Consider the following 22,148-nt stretch of genomic DNA (forward strand, 5'->3'; position numbering starts at 1 on the left):
TGGGGAATGTGGCCAGGGGGAACTGCCCTTCCACGGAGGTGGAAGGGATAGTAGCCAACCCGGGAAGAACCAGCAGCAAACCCGGGGAGGGCCGAGCAGACGAAAGAACAGCGCAGGGTCCTGTGTCGTTCCCCCACGAAGAGGGGGAGCGACAGTTATTACCTTACTTATGATTATTTATTATTGTCTACTACTTGCTATCTTCTAGCAACTACTACCTATGACCTAGGCAGGCAGTAAGGATGCAGAGAAAAACACCTAATTATCTGAGTTTGCAAACACTTTGTATCTTCCAGGGAAATAAACACATGTTGGAAAAGGGAAAGGAAAGGTGGCTCCGCTCACACAGCTCTCCAGCCTCCCCTATGCTCACTCCACAGGAAGTCATTTTGCACTGTTACTGCCAGAACCCATTCTGCTGTTTGAATGCTGCTGCTAGGCCTGGCATGTAACCGTGGCATTGCCCACTGCACTCTGGGAGGGAAAGCCCAGCAGCAACATGGTGTGGTTGTGCATTTTCCTGGGTATAAAACAAGCCTCCACTAAAAGGAGCAGGAGGGTGGATGAGAACAAACCCTATAGCAGTCATAGAACCCCAGAGACTGCCTCAGGGGCATGGAGGGGTAGCTCTATCATGGGCAGCCTCTGCAGGCCCCAACACAGCATACCTTGGATTTCACCCTGACCCCTTCCCAGCACCCTTCAACACACCAGCCTAACGTCAACTCATCCCACAGGCCTCAGGCCGCCCCGCGTCCTGAAGAGCCCTTTCCAGACCCCATTCTCCATCCAGATTAAGTCTCCTTGAAATTACCTCCCACTGCACCACATACTCTTCCTTCAAGTGACATCACAATGTGTGCACAGACACTATTGCACGCTCACTTCATGAACATCTGTCTTCACACCCTTAAACTCAAAACTCTATGAGGGCAGACAATGGAATTACCACTCCTCACTTCTATAACCACAGAGCCCAACAAGGTGCTTGGCATACAACAGAAACTCAGGCCTTTGCACTGAATTGAAAGAATAAACAACATCAATTCAGTCTCACAAATACCTCAATCCTGGGAAAGGAGGTAGTGTTCCTGATAAGGGAAATAAGCAGTTTGCTCACTAGAAAAGAACCAACCTCACAGCAAATGGGAAAGATGGTACCGTGCTTTCGAAAAAGAAAAAAGCCTTCATGTCACATGTCATCTCCATCACTGTAACTAAATAGTAAGAGCCTTAAGGACAAGAAATTGCACACCCTGTGTCTGCGGTTCTGCCCAGGGATCTTTAGGGCTCTAGGAAGTCCCACTCTCAGCCACCTCCCCCACTACAGCATGAGGCCGAAGGCCCAGGTCCTCACAGCAAAGACATACTCCTCTGGCGGAAGCACTGTCTAGGCTGGGTCCTCTTTCTGGCTCCAGATGGCTGAGGATGTGGTAAGGCAGTGAAAGGAGGAAAGGGCACAGACAAAACGTTTCACAACCGCACTGTTCTGCTGAGCCTCACTGCTGGTGCTGAACACCTCCACGTGCTTAGAGGCACTTGAATGCCTAATGTTGAAACAGGAACAACGTTAACAGCCCCACAATTCAATATTCCTAAGGTCAGGTGATGACATGGGAAGGAGACAGGACATCTGAGCTTCTCGTTCTTCCACCACAAGATTTTGTTTCTATTAGAGAAACAAGGACAGAGGGAGCAGAAGGACAGAGATCTCCCATCCTCTGATTCATTCCTCAATGCCTACAAAAGCCAAGGCAGGGCCCAGAGCCAGAGACAGGAACTCAGTCCAGGTCTCCCATATGTGCAGCAGGGATCCAACTACTTAAATTATCACTGCTACCTCTCAGAGTCTGCACTGGCAGGAAGCTGGAACCAGGAACTGTTGCTGGGAATCAAACAAAGATACTCTGATATGGGATGTGGGCATCTCAATCAAGGTCTTAATTGCTGAGGCCAGTGCTGTGGTGCAGCGGGTTAAAGCCCTATCCTGAAGTGCCGCCATCCCATGTGGATGCCAGTTCTAGTCCCAGCTGCTCCACTTCCAATCCAGCTCTCTGCTATGGCCTGGGAAAGCAGTAGAAGATGGTCCAAGTCCTTGGACCCCTGCACCCACGTGGGAGACCCGGAGGAGTCTCCTAGCTCCTGGCTTCAGATCAGTGCAACTCCGGCTATTGCAGCCATCTGGAGAGTGAACCAGCGGATGGAAGACCTCTCTCTCTGTCTCTACCTCTTTTTGTAACTCTGTCTTTCAAATAAATGAAATAAATCTTTTTATAAAAAAAAAAAAAGGTCTTAATTGCTAAGTCAAACATCTACCCCTTTCACCAGATTTTCAGCACACATTTTGCTCTGAGGGATCGGGCTCAGTTAGAGGTGTCATGGCCTCGTAATTAAAAGCATGGGTAACTGAGACAAGAAGGCAGCAGCTCAGGTGCACCAGGCTCACCAACTGGCCCTGTGAGACAGTAGAGTCATCTAACTTCTCCGGTAACAACTGAGTTGCTGCAAGAAGGAAACAATTCTGTAACAGCTTGGGTCCTCTAAGTGTGCAGCACACTGAGGCATGAGCTGGAGCTGACTTTACCTGGACGTTCTCTTCAGTCACCTCGATTTCAGCAGTATAGATGTAGTCAATCAGCTTACTGAGCGTCTGCCCATCCACATCCTTGATTTCAATCTTCTTGGCTTTACTCTCAGACATGTCACCTGAAATCCACAATAAAAACAACTGAGAAAGACATAAACATGGCACCTCAATGTGCTTAGCTTCCACGTGGCCTCTTGCCCTTACTTGGAAATGTGAAAACGCAACCTGTGATCTGGGAGGCAAAAGGGAGTCAGGCCACAAATCAGGTATCAACTTTGGGTCTGTGATTACTCACAACCCAATCTTAAGCATTCCCTACTCTGTCTAATGTCCATTTTCTTTCTGAAGAAAAACATGTATACAAAACATGTATACAATTTTTTTCAACCAATAATTACTGTAAACTTATACTCACAGGGCCAGGAAAAATGAACAAGATATGCATCTATACTCAAGGAGCCAGGACTAGTAAGGCAGGTACATAAAAATATTTACAAATGAAAGTTACAAGAGCTTTGTAGAGGTATACACAGAGCACCAGGGTAACAAGAAAAAGAAACACAATTATTGAGTGCTATAGCCAAGCATTGTATAAAGCATCTTAAACTACTGCCTCTTCAGATCTTAATAACAGCCCATGAGTTTTATTAATAACATCCCATTCTTGCAAATGAAGACACTGAGGTGCAAGAGGGTAGTTAAGTCATTTTTTTTTCATGGTCACAATTCTAGGAAAGAGCCAAGTCAGGTTGAAACCCAGGGAGTCTGACTCTAGAGAAAACATTCGAGACCACTGCATTTTACCAAATCCCATGAACCCTGAGGAAGGAGCAACAAACCCCAGCGGGGAACTCCAGTAAGGCACCCTAGTAGGAAGTCACATTTGAGCAGGGTGTTAAGGACTGCAGAAGAATTCACAGGCACCAAAGGAGAGGAAGGATGAGTTGGATACGAGATCCCTAAATGTCAAGGCAGGAAGCTGCAAAAGGATACATTTGGGTAATGGTGCCAGGCTAGCGTGGCTGGTACACAGGGTAACAATGAGAAGAAGGAAGCTGGACAAGTAGATGGGGTCAGGACTTGCAGAGCCCTATGGGTCGTGCAAGTGAATCTGGACATTATCCTAAGGACATTGAGAGGTTTTAAACAGGGAAGTGACATCAACAAATGGGTGCTTTTGAATGATATTTTGGACGTGGGGTGGAAGCTAGATTCAAGGCAGGGGGGAGAGTTGAGGCTTTGATGAAAACCCAAGAAAGTATGCAGGGCTGTGAATGACAGCAGCAACAGCACCACATTTCCCCAGTCCTGAGGCCCCTGACTGCAGCCTGCACTCTACCTATAGCGCACAGGTTTCCCTGTGCTTGTTCCACGAGAGCTGCTGATTTCAGAAGACAGGCAAAGCATGTCTCTCTGCAGGATGAAATAAAGGGCAACCTGACAGTAAAAAAAAAAAAAAAAGATTCAAATGCCCTAATGTGAGTGTGAAAATGGAGCCTGGGTGGCTGTTTTCTCTCTGCAGAATTCATGCATAAGAGCCAAGAAAAGGAAGCATGTGTGTTGTAGACGCCTACCTCCAAGCTACAGGGACTGCGTACAACTCTTCCACCAGTTTCCAGTTCCTATCCTGACACAGTTCTAGATCTGAATGACTCCGGAGCAGGGAAGAAAGTGGGGGCAAAATACATGCTAATCCTTGCCTGTTCCCTTCACTGCCACATCAAGTGGAGCAGGAACTCTCCACTTTGTTCTTGCCTCTGAGTACGGTGGAAGCCAGCAGAAAGGCCTCAGCACAGAGAGCCCTAGGGCAGGACGGAGAGGCCAAGAGGAAGCAGGAAAAGATGGTGGATTCCTCCTCAACCCATAGGACAGGCTCTCACAAGCTGTCTCCTGAGTTTATTCTGAGACACACAAACAGAAACATGTATACACAAGGAAATCAGAAGTTAAACTTCTCTCTCTAAACAGCTATTAAGTTCATTGATGAGGGTCCAGTTGGTACTTATATTGCAAAAGATAATAAAACTCAGCCAATTCTTATTTAAGAATTTGGCCTTTAAAAATACCCTAAATTAAAAAAAAAAAAAGCAGCCAGGATCAAAAGATTTAAAAGCCCTCCTGTGAGTATGAAGGCAGAGTCTGACTGATTGATTTTTGTCTGTGGAATTTGTGGTTGGGAGTCAGGTTAGGGCTTTGCAATTTTGGGGGAAACAAATGGAAACTCCCAAAATTCTATAACAATATTTTTATATACACAAAGAAGTCCACCTTCTCAGGGGCGGGGGGAGGGAGTGACTCTTACAGGTTCCTACGATCTAGAAAAGATTAACATCGTTCTCATGACAGTGGGACTCTGGGAGATGTTTTCTTGCACCTTGATACGAATCCAAAATGTAATTTTTTTTACTTTAAGCACTTAGAACTTCAATAAGCAAGAAAAAAATGCTGTGAAAGAGAAACCAGGGACTTGAAGACAACCGTTATTTTCTAAGAAAGCTCCTTTGTAGTCAATTAGAGACCTGAATAAGCATACAGAGTTGTAGAATCCAATCTTACTATTTCTTATGAACCAGCAGAAATGTGACAGCAAACAAAGACTTCAGCTCAACTAGGACCTGAAAGTGGTAATAACGGTCACTACCGTGTGCCAGTAATTATAATTTCTAATAAATAAATCCTTCTATGATTTAAATATGACCCTAACTACAGACTTCTACCAAAGTGTTCCAAGGGCTAACAAGCAGGAAGCAAGAGGGCAGGGATCTTGTCCAGCTTATTTGTCAAGTCATCCTCAAAATGTAACCAAGTGTTTGGCATATAACAAGCATTTAAAAATATTTGTGGAAGGGAGAAAAAGGAAGAAGGAAAGTTTTCTGTTGACATCTCCTTACTCCACAGGCTTTAGTAATTCCTGAGGGTTGGAAACCATCAAGGGTTTGGTCATTCTTGCTCCTTCATTCACTTGTAATAGTTGGACAACATATTTCCAGCAAATAGAACGTGAGCCCTACTGTGGTGGGCCCAAAGGTCACAACAGTCAACAAGTCATGGACCTGCCTTCATCAAGACCAGCCTAGTGCAGAGAAAAGTAGACCAGCACACTGCAAGGAGTACCAAATTCCAGAAAAGGGGACTCAGCTTGAAAGGTACTTGAACCAGGCATTCCTATACCCCAATACTACATGCAAAATGATGAGCACATGAGACCACACGTTGGCTTTTCAGGGGAAAGAGTCCATTGTTCTCACCATATTGATTTATAATTACTAAGAAACAATCCAGAGAAGGAGTCATAGCTATTAAGAAGGAAAGTGAGAGTCAGGCATATGGCACCACATTTAAGAAGCTATTGGGATACCCACATCCCAGATCAGAATTCCTCACTCAAGTACCAGCTCTACTTCCAATCCATCTTCTTGCTAATACACACCTTGGGAGGCAGTAGGTGAAGAGTTTGGTCCCTGCCACCCATGTGGGAGATCCAGATTGAGTTTCCAGCTCCCAGATTTGGCCTGGCCCAGCCCTAGCTGTTGCAGGCATTTGGGATAAACCGGCAGATGAGATCTCTCGCTCTCGCTCTAGCTCTGGTTCTTTCTGGCTTTCAAATAAATAAAAATTTATAAAAAAGGAGAAAAGTGAGAATGATGGAAAGAGTATTCCAGATAGAGTATAGAAATACTATAGACAGTATAGGAAAAAATCTGGAGGAGGAGCCTAGTGGAAGACACTGGCATCCCACACCAGAGTCCCTGGGTTAAATTCCCATCCAGTGTCTGACCTTAACTCCCTGCCAATGCATATCCTAGGAGGCAGCAAGTAATAGCTCAAGTAATTGGGTCCCTCCACCCATTCAGGAGACCTGGACTGCATTCCTACTTCCTTTACACAGTGAACCAACAGATGTGTAAACGCAGGCATTTACACAGTAAACCAATGGATGGGAGCTCTGTCTCTCAAGTAAATGAAAAACAAAATAATAATTTAACATTTTTAAACATGTGGAAGTAAGAAAGTATGTGACCCGAGAGAAAATAAGAAGTCCAGTCTTTGCACAGCATGCAAAGGGAGGAATGGCAAGACAAGATGGAGATACTTCATCCCAAGGGCAATGGAGAGCCCCTGACAGATTTCTATTTGGGGTACATCACTGTAGGTGCAGTATGAAGAATGAGTTGGGGGTAGAAAGAAAGAATAAGAGGAGGCTGGCCAATTAGAAGGCTGCTGCAGACTGAGAGACTATATCTTGAACTTCTCTAAATGCTCAGCCTTCACCTTAGATCCTTGCACTGAGCAAGCAAGTCTACACCCTTATTAGATACAAGTGTCCAAGTCTCAGTTCTAGTCCTAGCAAGAACACTACCATGCTCAACCAAGATGTTTTTAGGTGAAAAACTGTCGAAGAACAAGAAAGAGAGTGAAGGAGAAAACTTTTCACTGTCACAGAAGATTTAAGAAGCCTGGAAGACTTACTGGTTCATCTTCCAGGTCTTTGGTATAAAGTAAATCCTATTATATAAATGAAGCTTTGAGAATGAGAAAAGAATGGTAAATCAGCTATCAGGTCTCTCTGAAGAACTACAGATAATCCATCAACTCCCTACAAAGCTGTATGTCTACAAGGGGAAGAAAAAAATGTGTTTAAGACTCCTTACACTATAGAAATCTTCCTCACTTCCAACTTGAAGCTGTACTTCTCTAATTTGGTCTCATGTTCTGGGTAGAAAGAAAACAGGACAATCCTTATCCTTTGGACAGTAAACCTTCAGGTTACTGAGACAGTTATTCTTCCCCTTAACTAGCATCTGTCTATGTCCTGACATCGGAGTTACCAATGCGTTTGGTTGGATACAGCATTAAGGCCTATGTCAACTTTAACCTCACCCAAGAGAAAGCAATACTGCACCACCTCCCTGAATCCTGGCCAACTCTCCTGCAGGTGAGTGATCCGGGCCATCTGAATGCAAAACCGAACCTTCATCTCACGTGAAATCTCAGGGGCCGCACCTGGCCAAATCCCAAGACTACGAGAATCCAAGAACACAGGGAGTGTGAGAACTGAGACGGCTTCATCCAGCAGAGCAGCCGCGATGCTGTTACACCCATCACTCACCCTCCCTGCTGTTACACCCATCACTCACCCTCCCTGCTGTTACACCCATCACTCACCCTCCCTGGGATCACGTCCCTCCCCTACCCAGAAAGGTCCTTCTGCTCAGTTAGTGGCTCAGGAGCATCAAGTCAGAAAGGAAATACCTGTGGAGCCACGTAGATGTTCCCTAACCACCACGGCACCTCTCACATTCACAAGAGCTTTGGAAACTATGATTTGCTCTACAGATAATAACAGTAAATCTTTTTTTTCCACACTGAGAGAGAAACAGAGAGAAAGGTCTTCCTTTTCCATTGGTTCACCCCTGAAATTGCCGCCATGGCCGGTGTGCTGCGCCAATCCGAAGCCAGGAGCCAGGTGCTTCTTCCTGGTCTCCCATGCAGGTGCAGGGCCCAAGCATCCTCCACTGCCTTCCCGGGCCACAGCAGAGAGCTGGACTGGAAGAACAACCAGGACAGAATCCGGTGCCCCAACTGGGACTAGAACCCAGTGTGCCAGCGCTGCAGGCAGAGGATTAGCCAAGTGAGCTGCGGTGGCGGCCAACAGTAAATCTTATTAAGTTCCTACGCTGGGCTAGGTGTCTTACACCTGTATTTTCCCACGGCTATTGTTATTATTCCAGTCTCAATGATAAAATAGAAGATCAAAGAGGAAAAGTGAATTCCCCATATTCTTATTAAGAACTGGCTGAAGTCAGGACTGGAGCCCAGGTCATTAGCGAAGCCCTTTCCAAAACACCACACTATCTCCTGACACAATACAGTCTGACTACTCTTGGGCTGAATCCTTAACAAAGAGACTTCCACATCACCAACTTCAAACTGCCTCTATGAACACTCTTCAAACACTCCTCACCAATAATTATCTCCCACAATGATCTGATTGTAAGACTAAGCTATTCTAAGCCCAGACAAATCCACCCCAGACCATCTTGGTCAAACTAGCTGCTCCTTAATGGGAAGCTAGTAGAGCGTGACCTGCAGTCTCTGTGCCCAGGCACTAAACAGTCCTCTGTTGAACCACAATTGAAATGACCACTTAAAAATTCATCATTTCTGTATCAACAGCAACAAATTACTAGACTTGAATACTGCATCCATCAGTCCCAAATCTGGGTGTCCTAGGCAAGAAAAGGATGCCTGACCTTGATGTGGTATGTTAGGGACAGGAAGAAGAAACTGTGCCATTGTCACTTCAGCCCAAAGGTGACTGACTCTAGAAAAAAGTCAAAGGGAAGGGAAGGCCAGGACTCCTTAAACCCATGGCTCCTGTGACACTCCAAGTGCTTTTATTCCAAACCATCCTATCCAAACTCCGACTCCACAGGGGCCAAATTCCCAGGAACCAAACCCTGTCTACTACTACTGCACTACCACTACAACTACTCACACCTTGCTCCAGGCTCACTTATTCCAAAAAAGGATCTAATTACCTAGTTCTCCCTCACGCCCTGCCCCACTGACTCATATAAACTTTTGCTGAGCTGCTGTCACTCTGAGTTCTTCAAAGGCATCAATACTCCGTGCAAATACCCAGAACACAGAGGGGCTGGCACGCAGAAAGGCTGAAACAAAGGTTCTGTGGAATGAGTGCATGTGCAGGAGGTAAGAGCGCCAGGTCCTCTGTGTTCTGCTTCATGGATGACTGGTGTACACTCAAATTTTCAACCCCTAGTTTCGTTCCCCCAGCACATCAGCTGACCTCTCCTCTCTATTACTGTCCACTATATGTTCAAAGATACCAGTTGAACACCAATCTACAAATAATAAAAATTAGATATTAATTATTGAAAAAATAAGAATCAGCCAATATCAGCCACTGTGTATAGTACAACATAACAGAGTATTGGGAGAGATTACTTCCAGGGCTTCACTCGGGATGGTGGCCCAGTGTCCTTTAGCCACAGCGATGGGTATAAGACTCTAAGGCCATATAGTCTTTAGACTGCAATTATTTTACTAACATAAAATGAGAGCTGTTTATAGAGCATCTGGGTGATAGGCAGGTCAAGGACCCACATGGAGTACACAGACTATAGTATACAGAACCTGTAGCAAAGGGCATGATAAAAAGGGGGGGAAAATGACTAGACTACTTCAGGAAAACTGTTTCCCCGGTTTGTAGGTGTTTGATGGGGAAAATGGGGTGATGCAAGGGTCTTAAGCGTTGCATCCTCACAGGAAGGAGATGGGCAGCACACAGCACGGCTGCCCTCTCCACTCACACAGAGCTGAAAGGAATGGAGGGACACTAGGCTGACTGCCCGTCCCAGATCTTCCTACAGGCTAGCTGGACTAGCTGGATGTGGACACTCCCCAAAGGGCATCCAGACCTGGTGTCACATTTATTATACAGGATTGTGGACAAGTCATAGTCAAGGCACGTGAAGTTGTTATTAACAACTACCATAGGACAGCTGTACGGCATGAATTTCAGAGGACAAAAAAATTAAAAACACGACGGGACTGACATTGTGGGACAGTAGGTTAAGCCACTGCCTGTGTGCAATGCTGACATCCCAGAGGGGTGCCAGTATGAGTCCCAGCTGCTCTACTTCTGATTAAGCTCCCTGCTGTTACTCCTGGGAATATCAATATTTTTAAAATAAATAAAAATAAAAACACTAAAGCCTGATATATGATCATAAGTAATCACACAACTCAAATCAGTAAAAAGTCACGTGTATTTTCCTTTAGTTTTAAATAAACTGATACAAATGGACTTTTACCTAATTATCTGGGTCTCTACAGGTGAATTTTATGGATTTTGAAGCATTTTGATTGAATAAAAATTTATAGTATTAGTGCAGTTTTATTGTATCTGTTTATAAACAATATGCAAATCTTGCAGTGGGCATTGTGGCAAAGTGGGTTAATCTACTACCTGGAATGCCTGCATGCATATCTGAGTACCTGGGACTGAGTCCCATCTCTGCTTCCAAGCCAGCTTCCTGCCCATGTGCAAGCTGGGAAGCAGTAGATGGTGGCTCAAGTACTGGAGTCCCTACCAGCCACATGAGAAATGCAGATGGAGTTCATGGCTCTGGTTTCAGCCTGGCCTGGTCCTGACTGTTGTGGATATTTGGGGAGTGAATCGACGTATGAAAGATCTCTCTCTCTCTCTCTCTCTCTCTCTCTCTCTCTCTCTCAGATTTATTCATTTATTTGAAAGGGAGAGTTACAGAGAGAGACAGAGACAGAGAGACCTTCCATTCACTGATTCACTCTACAAATGGCCACAGTGGCAAGAACTGGGCCCAACCAAAGCTAGGAGCTTCTTTTGGGTCTTCCATGTGGGTGCAGGGGCCCAAGTACTTGGGCCATCTTCCGCTGCTTTCCCAGGTGTACTAACAGGAAGGTGAATCAGAAGAGGAAGGGCCAGGATTCAAACTGGCACTGATATGGAATGCAGGCACTGCAGGTGGCAGCTTTATCTGCTCTGCCATTGCAATGGTGGCCCCTCTCCAGACTTTCAAGTAAATAAAAACTTCTTTTAAAAAAACAGCAAGAATATATAAACCTTAGGTATTGCTGATGGTAGCACAGATTGGTAAAACTGTCCTGATTTTTGTTTTTTATTCAAGAAGCAGAGGGACAGACCGACAGACAGAGCTCCTATCCATTTATTCACTCTTCAAATGCCCATAACAGCCGGGGCTGCACTGCAGCTGCAGCCCGGAGCTGAGAACTCAATCCAGGTCTCCCATATGGGTGGCAGACAACCAACTACTACATCCAGGGTCTGCACTGGCAGGAAACTGGGATCAGGAATAGAACCAGGCATCAAACCCAAGCACTGCAATATGGCACACAAGCATCTCAAGTGGGATCTTTACCACTAAGCCAAACAACTGGCCCTAGTCCAACTAAAAGGCAGTGCAGTACATATGCCACAGTCTTCAAAATGTGCCTGTAATTTAACCAAGTATTTCTTATTCTAGGTATCTATTCTAAGGAAATAATCAGGGTCAGAGTTGTAAATAAAATTAAGATGCAAGAATGTCTACTATATCATGCCTTGTAACAGAAAAATATTAGAAAGAACTCTAATTTTCAATGAGTAAGGAAAGGGATCTTCAACTAGGATACATATGATATAACCTAATAAAGACATTAAAATTAGTATGTAGACGTGATTTCATTGATGCAGAAATATGCATTATATATCACTATATAATTAAACGTGTGTGATTAAACAAATTTTTTAAAAGATTTTTATTTATTTATTTGACAGGTAGAGTTACAGATAGAGAGAGAGAGACAGAGAGAAAAGTCTTCTTTCCATTGGTTCACTCTCCAAATGGCTGCCACAGCTGGCGCTGCACCGATCCGAAGCCAGGAGCCAAGTGCTTCTTCCTGGTCTCCCATGGAGGTGCAGGGGCCCAAGCACCTGGGCCATCCTCTACTGCCCTCCTGGGCCACAGCAGAGAGCTGGACTGGAAGAGAAGCAACCGGGACTAGAACATGGAGCCCATATGGGATGCCAACACCACAGGCGGAGGATTAACCAGGTGAGCCACAGCACCGGCCCCCATTAAACAAATTTTTATCGCACATCTGCTATATGAAAGATCATGCTAGGTATTGGGACACATCAATGAATTTAAAAGAAACAGTTCTTACCCTCATAAAACTTATGATTGGCCAGGGAATCAGACACTTAGAAGTTATGAGATCAGTAGTACAGAATACTTTGAAGAGTAGTCTAAGGCACTTGGGAATAAGTAGGAAAGGGGTTTAATCTAATCAAGTGGGGTCACAGAAGGCTCCCTCGAGCGGTGATGCTTAAGCAGTAATGAAGAATGAACAGGAGTCACACATGTACAGAGATGGGGAGGAAAAGGCATCCCAGGAAGCAGAGAAGCTTTTTTAAATACACATATTAAAAGACTACTGAACTGTGTATATAAGGTATATTATGCTAAAAGTATACTTTGTTCATGTACATATTTATAAATACAAAATCTGAAGTTATAAACCATACTGTCACCTAGATGGTGTAGCGTATGTGATTTTTCACTTTTTGCTTGCCTGCATTTTCTGATCTTCTTTTTCTTTAAGATCTGATTATTTGTTTGAAAGTCAGAGTTACAGAGAGAGAAAAAGAGATCTTCCATACACAGGTTCACTCCCCAGATGGCTGTAATAGCCAGGGCTGGGCCAAGTCAAAGCTGGCAGCCAGGAGCTTCCATCTACTTCCAGGTCTCCCATGTTGGTAGTAGGGGCCATTAGCAGGAAGCTGGATCAGAAGTGGAGAAGCAGGGACATGAACCAGCACCTATTTGGGATTCCATATGGGATGCCAGCACAGCAGGTTGTGGCTTTACCCGCTATACCATGATGCCGGCCCCATGATTTTTTTCTCTAATATATGCAAACAGTATATAAATGGCTGAGAGGATGAGTGAAAGTTGGAAGTCTGGGCTGATCATCACGTTAGACTACTTTCCTTCCTTGCTGTTCAGGTATTTTTCTTTTAAGATTTTATTAATTTGAGAGGGAGAATTACAGACAGTGAGAGGGAGAGGCAGAGAGAAAGGTCTTCCATCCACTGATTCACTCCCCAAATGGCCGCAAGGGCCAGAGCTGCACCAATCAAAAGCTAGGAGCCAGGAGCTTCTTCCGGGTTTCCCATGTAGGTTCAGGGGCCCAAGCACTTGGGTCATCCTCTATTGCTTTCCCAGGCCATGGCAGAGAACTGAATTGGAAGAGGAGCAGTCAGGACTAGAACCAGCGTCTATATGGGATGTGGGCGCCACAGGCAGAGGATTAACCTACCAATCCCTGTATTTCTCTTCTCTTCCTTCAATTACTGCAGTCCAAGACTGTGCCCAAAGTACTTCTATAAATTTCTAAAATCATGTTTTTTCTTCCTCCCTAGGGCACTTACATAACCTCTGAGGCAAGTTAACAAAATGTAAAGCCAATACTACAGTTCATTTCAATTCCAGAGAAATCTCTCTCTCAAGATTGGACTTTATTTTTTTTTCAGATTCATTTGTTTACTTAAGAGGCAGAGCTAGAGAGAGAAGGAGAGACAGAGAAAGAGGTCTTCCACCCACTAATTCACTCCCCAAATGGCCACAATGGCCGGAGCTGGGCCTGTTGGAAGCCAGGAACTTCTTCGAGTCTCCCACTGGTGCAGGGGTTCAAGCACTTGGGCCATATTTTACTGCTTCCCCAAACCATCAGCAGGGAGGCAGATCAGAATTGGAGCAGCTGGGACTCAAACCGGCACCCATAGGTGATGCCGGCATCACAGGCGGTTACTAAACCTGCTACACCACAGTGCCAGCACTTCAACACTGGGCTTTCAAAACCACACATAGAGTGACTGGCAGAGATAATTTTTGAAGGTACAGCTACATAACCATTCAAGACAAGATAAATTATTTTAAAAGAAGGAGATAAAGAAAAGGGGAACGAAAGGAAAACCTTACAACTCGAGTTAAAACTACTCCAAAGGGAAGGGGACTCAAAATTCCCAGGTAGTGAACTTGGCTGGTTTTCCAAGTTACCTTGTGAAATTACTGGACCAAGGCTGAGAGTAAGGCATGAGTGGTTTGGTACACTTAGCAGAGGCACAACTCCAGGCTGAGACCACTGCTTCCCAGGATGAACCAAGGACACACAAGTGAGGAACTCTCAGAAACACGTACCAGATGTCTTTCAACAAGAACCACACTCGTCCATCTGTGTACTCTATTAGGAAAAGAGAGCCCATCTGGAAAAAAGGTACCTGCACTCAGCCACTCCCAGCAAGCTCACGTCCATTCTTTCAACTTTCATTTATTCCTCACCTCCTATAGTGGGCACTAAGGATTCATCAGTGACTAAGACATGTACTCCAAGTGCACAAAGTTCACATTCAAGTGCGGGAAATGTACCATTCACTCATTTAAAAAATACTGGAGTTCCTGCTATGTACCAGATGCTCAGGATACAGTAATAAGTGCAACAAGGTCCTGGTTTTCACTATATTCTAATGGAGAGAGACAAATAAAACACATCAACTACCAACAAAGATAATTTTCAGGAGCAAACATTTGGCACAGTAGTCAAGTCACCACTTGGGATACCTGCATCCCATATCAAAGTGTCTGGTTTGAGTTCCAGCTACTCCATTTCCAACCCAACTTCCTGTTAATGCTCACCCTTGGAGGTGCAGCAGACGATGGCTCAAGCACTTGGCTGCAGCCTGATCAAGTCCTGGCTGTGGTGGGCATTTGGGAAATGAACCAGAAAAGAAAAGATTCATTCTCATTCTCATTCTCATTCTCATTCTCATTCATTCTCTCTCTCTCTCTCTCTTTCCCTCCTTTCCAAAATAAAATGAAAATACATAAATAATATTTTTAAAAGCAAGTCAAGTCTCACTCATTCACTGTGTGACCTTGAACAAGTCCCTTCCTTCTTTTAGCCTCAGCTTTCCCCATCTGCAAAATGACAGCTCAGAAGGCCTGGCAATGAGTCCAGAACACATTAACAAGCTCCCCTGAGTATGGGCTAGGAGCCACATGTCCAGCTGGCCTGGCTGAGACTTTGGTTCCACCAAGTCCTTCATGGTGCAAAGCACAGTGTCTGAAGATCCTTGAAGTGGATTTCACAGACTTCTCCCCACCTCATTCCACCACCCTCAATACTCTCCCAGTGGGGCTGCATCCCCATAACCGTGTTGTTTGCCCCTCGCCATACCTGTGAACATCGCACAGAAGTAGGGGCTGCAGGCTGCCAGGACCACACGGTGGGCTTCTATCTCGACATCTTCTGCCACAATCATCACGTCACACAACAGCTGCTTACTGTAAGACACCAGCGAGGGGAGAGGATGGGTCACAGCATGGACACCCACTTTCATGATACAAGGGTAGCTCCTCTCCCACCCAGATTCCACACTACCACATACAAGGCTCTCACAGACTGCTCTCCCTTGAGTCAGCCAGGAAGATGGACTCACTGACTTTTCTAAGTCCCTGACAAGTCTGACATTCATACTTTCCTTGGCCACACAGATTTATCTGCTCTGTGGCTGTAAATTCAGGGCTGCTTCAATTGTCTTCATCTGTTTGCTCCCCAATTCCATCAGCTCTGTCTCAGAACTAGGGGGTCAGAGATTCAGTGGCAACAGTTGCAACAGTGGCAAAAGCCTGGTGCTGTCAGTTGAGTGACTAAATGAATGCAAGGAACATAAGCATGCCACCGAGGTAGGCCACCAGCAAGATCAAGCACTAACCATTCCCCAAAGAATCCACTGCATATGCAGTTCTGACTATCATCATGAAGACTCCACCTGTACACATGTTGCCCCCAAAGGCCCTTTGCAAACTCCATTCACTGCAATTTCTAATACGATAACTACCTTTTTAAAAATATTTTTATTTATTTATTTAACAGGTAGAGTTACAGTGAGAGAGAGAGAGACAAAGAGAAAGGTCTTTCTTCCGTTGGTTCACTCCCCAAATGGCCGCCAAGGCTGGAGCTACGCTGATCCGAAGCCAGGAGCCAGGAGTTTCTTCCTGGTCTCCCATGCAGGTACAGGGGCCCAAGTACTTGGTGCATCCCCCACTGCCTTCCTGGGCCACAGCAGAGAGCCAGACTGGAAGAGGAACAACTGGGACTACAACCAGCACCCATATGGGATGCTGGCGCCGCAGGTGGAGGATTAACCAAGTGAGCCAGGGCGCCGGCCCCAACTACCTTTTTATATATGGGTCACCCACTAACTACACTGAACTTGGAAGGAGTTTGTCATAATTACTGTTGTATCCTAGAAACCTGGCTCCATATCTAGCACATAGTAAACCCTAAATCCATCCACATTTACAGACAAGATGGATAACTGACAGCTTTGGACACTGGTAAGAGTACCTCAAAGTCCTGTAAGCCCATGAATTTTTCTTTTATCAGCCTTCCAAGTTCTTATCAGACCTATTATTAATATAATAGTTAACATGTATTGAGTTATGTTTCAAGCACTATTCCAGGTACTTTTCTATACATATTATTACTTCATTTAGTCATATTATATTACAAATGAGGAAACTGAGGTCCAGGGAGTTAAGTAATATTCCTGAGGCCGTACAGAAAGGGAGCAGAGGAGACAGGATTTGAATTCAGGCAGCTTGACCCCAGAGCCCATGCTTTTTTAACATCTATGCTATCCTGATCACCAACAGTACCTCCTTTAGATTAGAACACTAGAGGTAGGAGGGAAGATGAGGAGGACAAACATATATCAACTGCAATTCACTGGCAGTGGTTACCTAGCACACTGTACTGGTTTGAGCAGTCTGAAGTCATGTCTGGGTTCCACGGGAAGATGTTGAAACCAAGGAATGAATCAGCCATGATTGACAGATCGAAGAGAAGCTACATATTTATCATCTCTAATACAGTACATTAAGTCACTGTCAATTACTAACTCATTCATTCCCGTTCACTTAGAGAAATAGAACCGTTAGATTCTGAGAAGGCTAGAACTACAAATGCTCTTAAGATCATATGCTCTATGAAACTCGGAGAGGTGAAGAAATACCCAGAGTCACAGAAGCCTAAGTCTTAAATCCAATTCTCCTAACTCCAGATGGTGTTTTTTCTTTTGTACCATAATGCCTTATGATTGGTTGACACTTAGAATGGGGAAAAAGAGAAGATAGAGAGAGGTGTTCAGAAAATGTTCAGCACAGAGAATAAGGTACCAGTGAGAGGGATTCTGGGAAGTGAGACCTTTGGGCACCAAGAGGCAAAAGCAAAGTGTTAGTACATCACCTTGAGGTAGACAGTGGAACCTGAACACCAACTTATAGGAATAAATTGGTGCGACCAGGGACAGAACTGGCTCTGCCCCTAACTGGCTTGAGAACATGGACAAAAAAGCTCAACTGTCTTAACTACCTTTGGGACAAATCTCATAGAGATCAAATGTGATTGCAGATGCCACCAGAGAATACATGGGTCAGATTCGTTGTAAAAACTTATTCCCAACGTGAACAGATTCACCATGGACATTTTCACTTCCATTACAGATCAACAAATTTAAAACCTACCATTTTTGAAAGAGTAAAGTCATTTCTTTTTTTAATTTTTATTTATCTTAGTTATATCTGACAGACAGAGAGGGACTGACAGAAATCTTTAATTCACTGGTTCACTCCCCAAATGCCCTAAACAGCCAAAACTAAGCCAGTTGAAGCCAGGAGCCCAGAACTTAATCTGGGTCTCCCATCTGGGTGGCAAGGACCCAAGTACTCAAGCCATCAACTGTTGCATCCTAGGGCACACTTTAGCAGGAAGCTAGTTCACAAGCAGTGCTGGGACCTGAATTAGGCACTCTGAGGCAGGTGGATGTCCCAAGTACATCTTAACTGCTACGCCAAACAGCCACCTTAAGTAATCAGTAATTAATTTGGTAACCAATATTTTTAGAAAGGAAATTATTGACAAACGAGTCAAAATGGTGAACAAATTTTCAGTGCTAGAAGCTATAAATAGATGTCAGAGTGGGAAATCTTGACAAACCCAGGGAGCCTGACTGTTCTCCAACAAATAGGAAAAAGACAAGAAAGAATGGGGAACAAAGATGGAGAGTCCAATTAAGCAAATGAATCAGAGAAGTTCTGTTTTGTTTTTAAGTATTTATTTATTTGAAAGTCAGAGTTACAGAGAGGCAAAAGCAGAGAGAGAGAGCAAGCGAGAGAGAGAGAGAGGTCTTCCATCCGCTGATTCACACTTCAGATGGCCGCAATGGCCGAAGCTATGCCGATCCAAAGCCAGGAGCCAGGAGCTTCTTCCTGTCTCCCACACAGGTGCAGGGGCCCAAGCACTTGGTGCATCCCCCACTGCCTTCCCGGGACACAGCAGAGAGCTGGATTGGAAGTGCAGCAGCCAGTTTCCAAACAAGCACCCATGTGGGCGCAGACACTGAAGGTGGTGGCTTTACCTGCTACGCCACAGCACCGGCCCCCGGAGACGTTTTGATGTATAGGAAGTAAATTTCAAGGCCATAGAATTTCCAAACTGGAATTGGCCAAGAGAAACTTGACAAAAGCTCAAAGTGGGCTTTTCCTGGGGGTGAGGAATTCTGGTCACACACAGGAAACATCTCCACACATTCACTCCACACAGAAAAGGCAGAAGCAGCTCCAAAGCACTGTATGGCTCACAAGCTCTCCCATCTCACTTACCAGGGAGCCCATGGGATCCTTTTCTCTTGTATCTATGACGCCACTTCAAAGGACAGTCTTGGGGAGAGAAAAGTAGGGCTATACATCTCATCATTTGTGGATAAGTAGTATAGCTGTTAGAAAGGAGATACAGCTCTGAAATCAAACTGACCAGCGTTCCAGTCCCTACCCCAACACTCTCTAGTGTGGGCAGACAATGTCCCCAGAGTATCATAGAATTGAGATGTGTTATAAATGAGATAACATATACTGTTAATAGCAAATGTTTGGAAAATCTTGGATTGTTTTTCTTTTCCATAAGACATTTCAGTTAAGATTAGAGATTAAATTTTGGACATAAATTGGACTGCCTATTGGACAGCTAAGTGAAGGTTATCAAGTAGGCAAGTGAACACATGGGTCTGGAGTTAACAAGTGAGAGAAGGCTAAGTGGTTGTGGGGAAGAGGAAGAACCAGCAAAAAAAAAAAAAAAAACAAAGGACTGTACGGTACTAACAATACTAACATAAAGATAGCTATAGAAATCAATAAAATACTTGTAAAATTGAGTCTAGAAATAAATCCTATTTATGTCAACTGACTTTTTTTTATATAAACTATCAAGATCATCTGACTGGGAAGGAGTAACTTTTCAAATGGTGCTGGGACAACTGGACATCAACATGCAAAAGAACAAAGCTGGGGGGCCGATTTCCTGCTACTGCGCCTGGGAAAGCTATCAAAGACAGCCCAAGGGCCTGGCCCTTGCAACCAGGTGGGAGATCCAGAGGAAACTCTTGGCTCCTGGCTTTGGCCTGGCCTACCCCTGGCCATAGCAGCCATTTGGGGAGTGAACCAGCGGATGGAAGACCTCTCTGTCTCTACCTCTCTCTGTAAGTCTTTAAAATAAATAAATAAATAAAAATCTTTTAAAAAATGAATTTAAAAATTCGGGGCCAATTCTGTGGTATAAAGGGTAAAGCCACCATCCATGGTGCTGGTTTGAGTCCTGGCTGCTCTACTTCCAATCCAGCTCTCTGCTATGGCCTACAAAAGCAGTGGAAGATGGTCCAAGTCCTTGGGCCCCTGCACTTGCATGGGAGACCCAGAAGAAATTCCTGGCTCCTGGCTTCGGATCGGCTCAGCTCCGGACGTTGCAGTACTTGGGGAGTGAACCAGTAGATGGAAGACCCTTCCTTCTCTCCTTTTCTCTCTCTCTCTCTCTCTCTCTGCCTCTCTTTAACTCTGCCTTTCAAATAAAATAATCTTTTTTAAAAATTTAAAAATTTGTACTTGAAAGGATACCATCATGAAGATGAGAAGGCATTACACAGATTAACAGAAATTCTGCCAATCATCTGACAATGGGCTTATATCTGAAATATATGAAGAACTTGAGCTCTTACCACTCAACAATAAAGAAAAACAATTAAAGATAGGCAGGGGGAAGGGACATTTGGCACAACAGTTAAGACACTGCTTGGGACACACACATCACATATCACAGTGCCTGTGTTTGCATTCCAGAACTATTCTGGTCCCAGCTTTCTACTAATGCATACTCCGGAGACAGTAGGTGATGGCTCAGGAAGTTGGGCCCCTGTCACTCACATGAGACACCTGGACTGAGTTTACAGCTCCTGGCTTTGGTATGGCCCAGCCCACGTTGTTGCAGTCATTTGGGAAGTGAAGTAGTGGATAAAGATATCTCTCTATCTCTCTGCCTTTCAAATAAACAAAAATAAAAATTTTAAATGGGCAAGGGATCTGAATAGGTATTTCACCAAATAAGATAAAGATGGCCAATATGCACCTCAAATGATGTCAATATCATCAGTCACCAGAGAAATGCAAATCAAAATCCCAATGAGCTACCACCTCATACACCAACATAGCTATAATTAAAAAAATAGAGATGGGCTACACGATTAGCCTAATGTTAAAACACCTGTATCCCATATTGGAGCACTAGGGTCTAATAGTCAACTCCAGGTCCTGCCTCCCTGGGAGGCAGCAGGGATGGCTCAAGTAATTGGATCGTGCCTGAGAGTGAACCAGCAAATGAGTACTCTATCTACCTTCCTCTCTGTCTCTCTGTATTTTAAATAAATAAATAAAAAACAGATAGGAACAAGTATTAGAGAATATATAGGGAAACTGAAATCTTCATATACTGTTAATGGAAATGTAAAATGGTATAGCTACTGTGGAAAACAGTCTGGCAGTCCCTCCAAAGGTTTACTGTGGAGTTGTGGTATGACCCAACAATCCTACTCCTAGATAAATATCCAAGAGAAATTAGAATATCCATCCACACAAAAATTTGTCCGTGAACATTTATAGCAGCATTATTCATTATAAGCAAATGCATTATATCTATACAATGAAGTATTATTCAGCAATAAAAAAATGAAGTACTGAGACATACTACAACACAGACGAATTTTGAAAATATTACATCAAATCAAAGAAGTCTGACACACAGGATTACATATTACGCGACTCTAAAATAGCCAAGCCTAGGGGCAGGAATTTGGCATAGAGTGTAAGACACCACTTGGGATGATTGTATTCCATATTACAGTTGCTGGGTTTGAGTCCCAGCTCTGCTCTCGAGTCTAGCTTCCTGCTAATGGACACCCTAGGAGGCAGCAAATTTCACCTCAAAGCAATTGGCTCACCAATGTGAGAGATACAGATTGAGTTCTTGACACCCAGTTTCAGCCTGGTCCCACCCCAGCTGTTGCAGGCATTTGGGAAGTAAATCAGTAGACAGAAGATCTGTCTCTCCGTCTCCCTCTGTCCCACTGCTTTTCAAATACACAAAATAAACATTTTTTAAAATTTTTTAATAAAATATACAAAATAGGAAAATCTATAGACAGAAAGTAGACTAGCGGTTGCCTAGGGCTGTGGGGGGATGGGGGCTGGGGACAGAGAGAAGCAGCAAAAGGGTGAGTGTTCACCTATAAAGAGTTTCTTTTATGGGTGATGGAAATATTCTAAAATTTATTATCATTGCATGACTCTGTGAAGAAACTAGAAGCCATTACACTATATACTTTAAATAGGTGAACTCTATAACATATTAATTATATACTGATAAAGTAAAAGAAAAATAGAAAGAATGTGCTAGGACGGTTCATTACCAGTAACAAAGCCATGTGGCAGACCAACTTAAAAAAAAAAAAAAGAATGAAAGCCAAGAACTGTTTGCCACAATGATGGGAGGTTACAACTGTCAATGAGGTAGCAAACACTCACTGGCTGCTCCATCCTCTACCCCCTTT

General features: G+C 44.2%; 1 protein-coding gene across 5 annotated transcripts in view; it reads right to left on the bottom strand.

Annotated features, from left to right (window-relative positions):
* The window catches only part of KLHL3 (kelch like family member 3), a 124,682-nt gene that overhangs the window by 76,138 nt on the left and 26,396 nt on the right, over window positions 1-22,148 (bottom strand). For 4 of the 5 annotated variants that reach the window (XR_016236149.1, XM_089335902.1, XM_089335899.1 and 1 more), the window contains 2 exons: window positions 15,392-15,498; window positions 2,585-2,706 (listed from right to left, as the gene is read on the bottom strand). Coding sequence is in view for 3 of the 5 variants with exons in the window: in XM_089335899.1 (XP_089192025.1) it covers window positions 2,585-2,706; window positions 15,392-15,498 (229 nt within the window). In the remaining 2 variants the exon portion in view is untranslated. The remainder of the gene's footprint in view (window positions 1-2,584; window positions 2,707-15,391; window positions 15,499-22,148) is intronic. The other variant, XM_089335901.1, reaches the window with a different exon arrangement.

Source organism: Oryctolagus cuniculus, chromosome 6, assembly GCF_051225735.1.
Source record: "Oryctolagus cuniculus isolate XC-2025 breed Fujian yellow rabbit chromosome 6, ASM5122573v1, whole genome shotgun sequence".
Lineage (NCBI taxonomy): Eukaryota > Metazoa > Chordata > Mammalia > Lagomorpha > Leporidae > Oryctolagus > Oryctolagus cuniculus.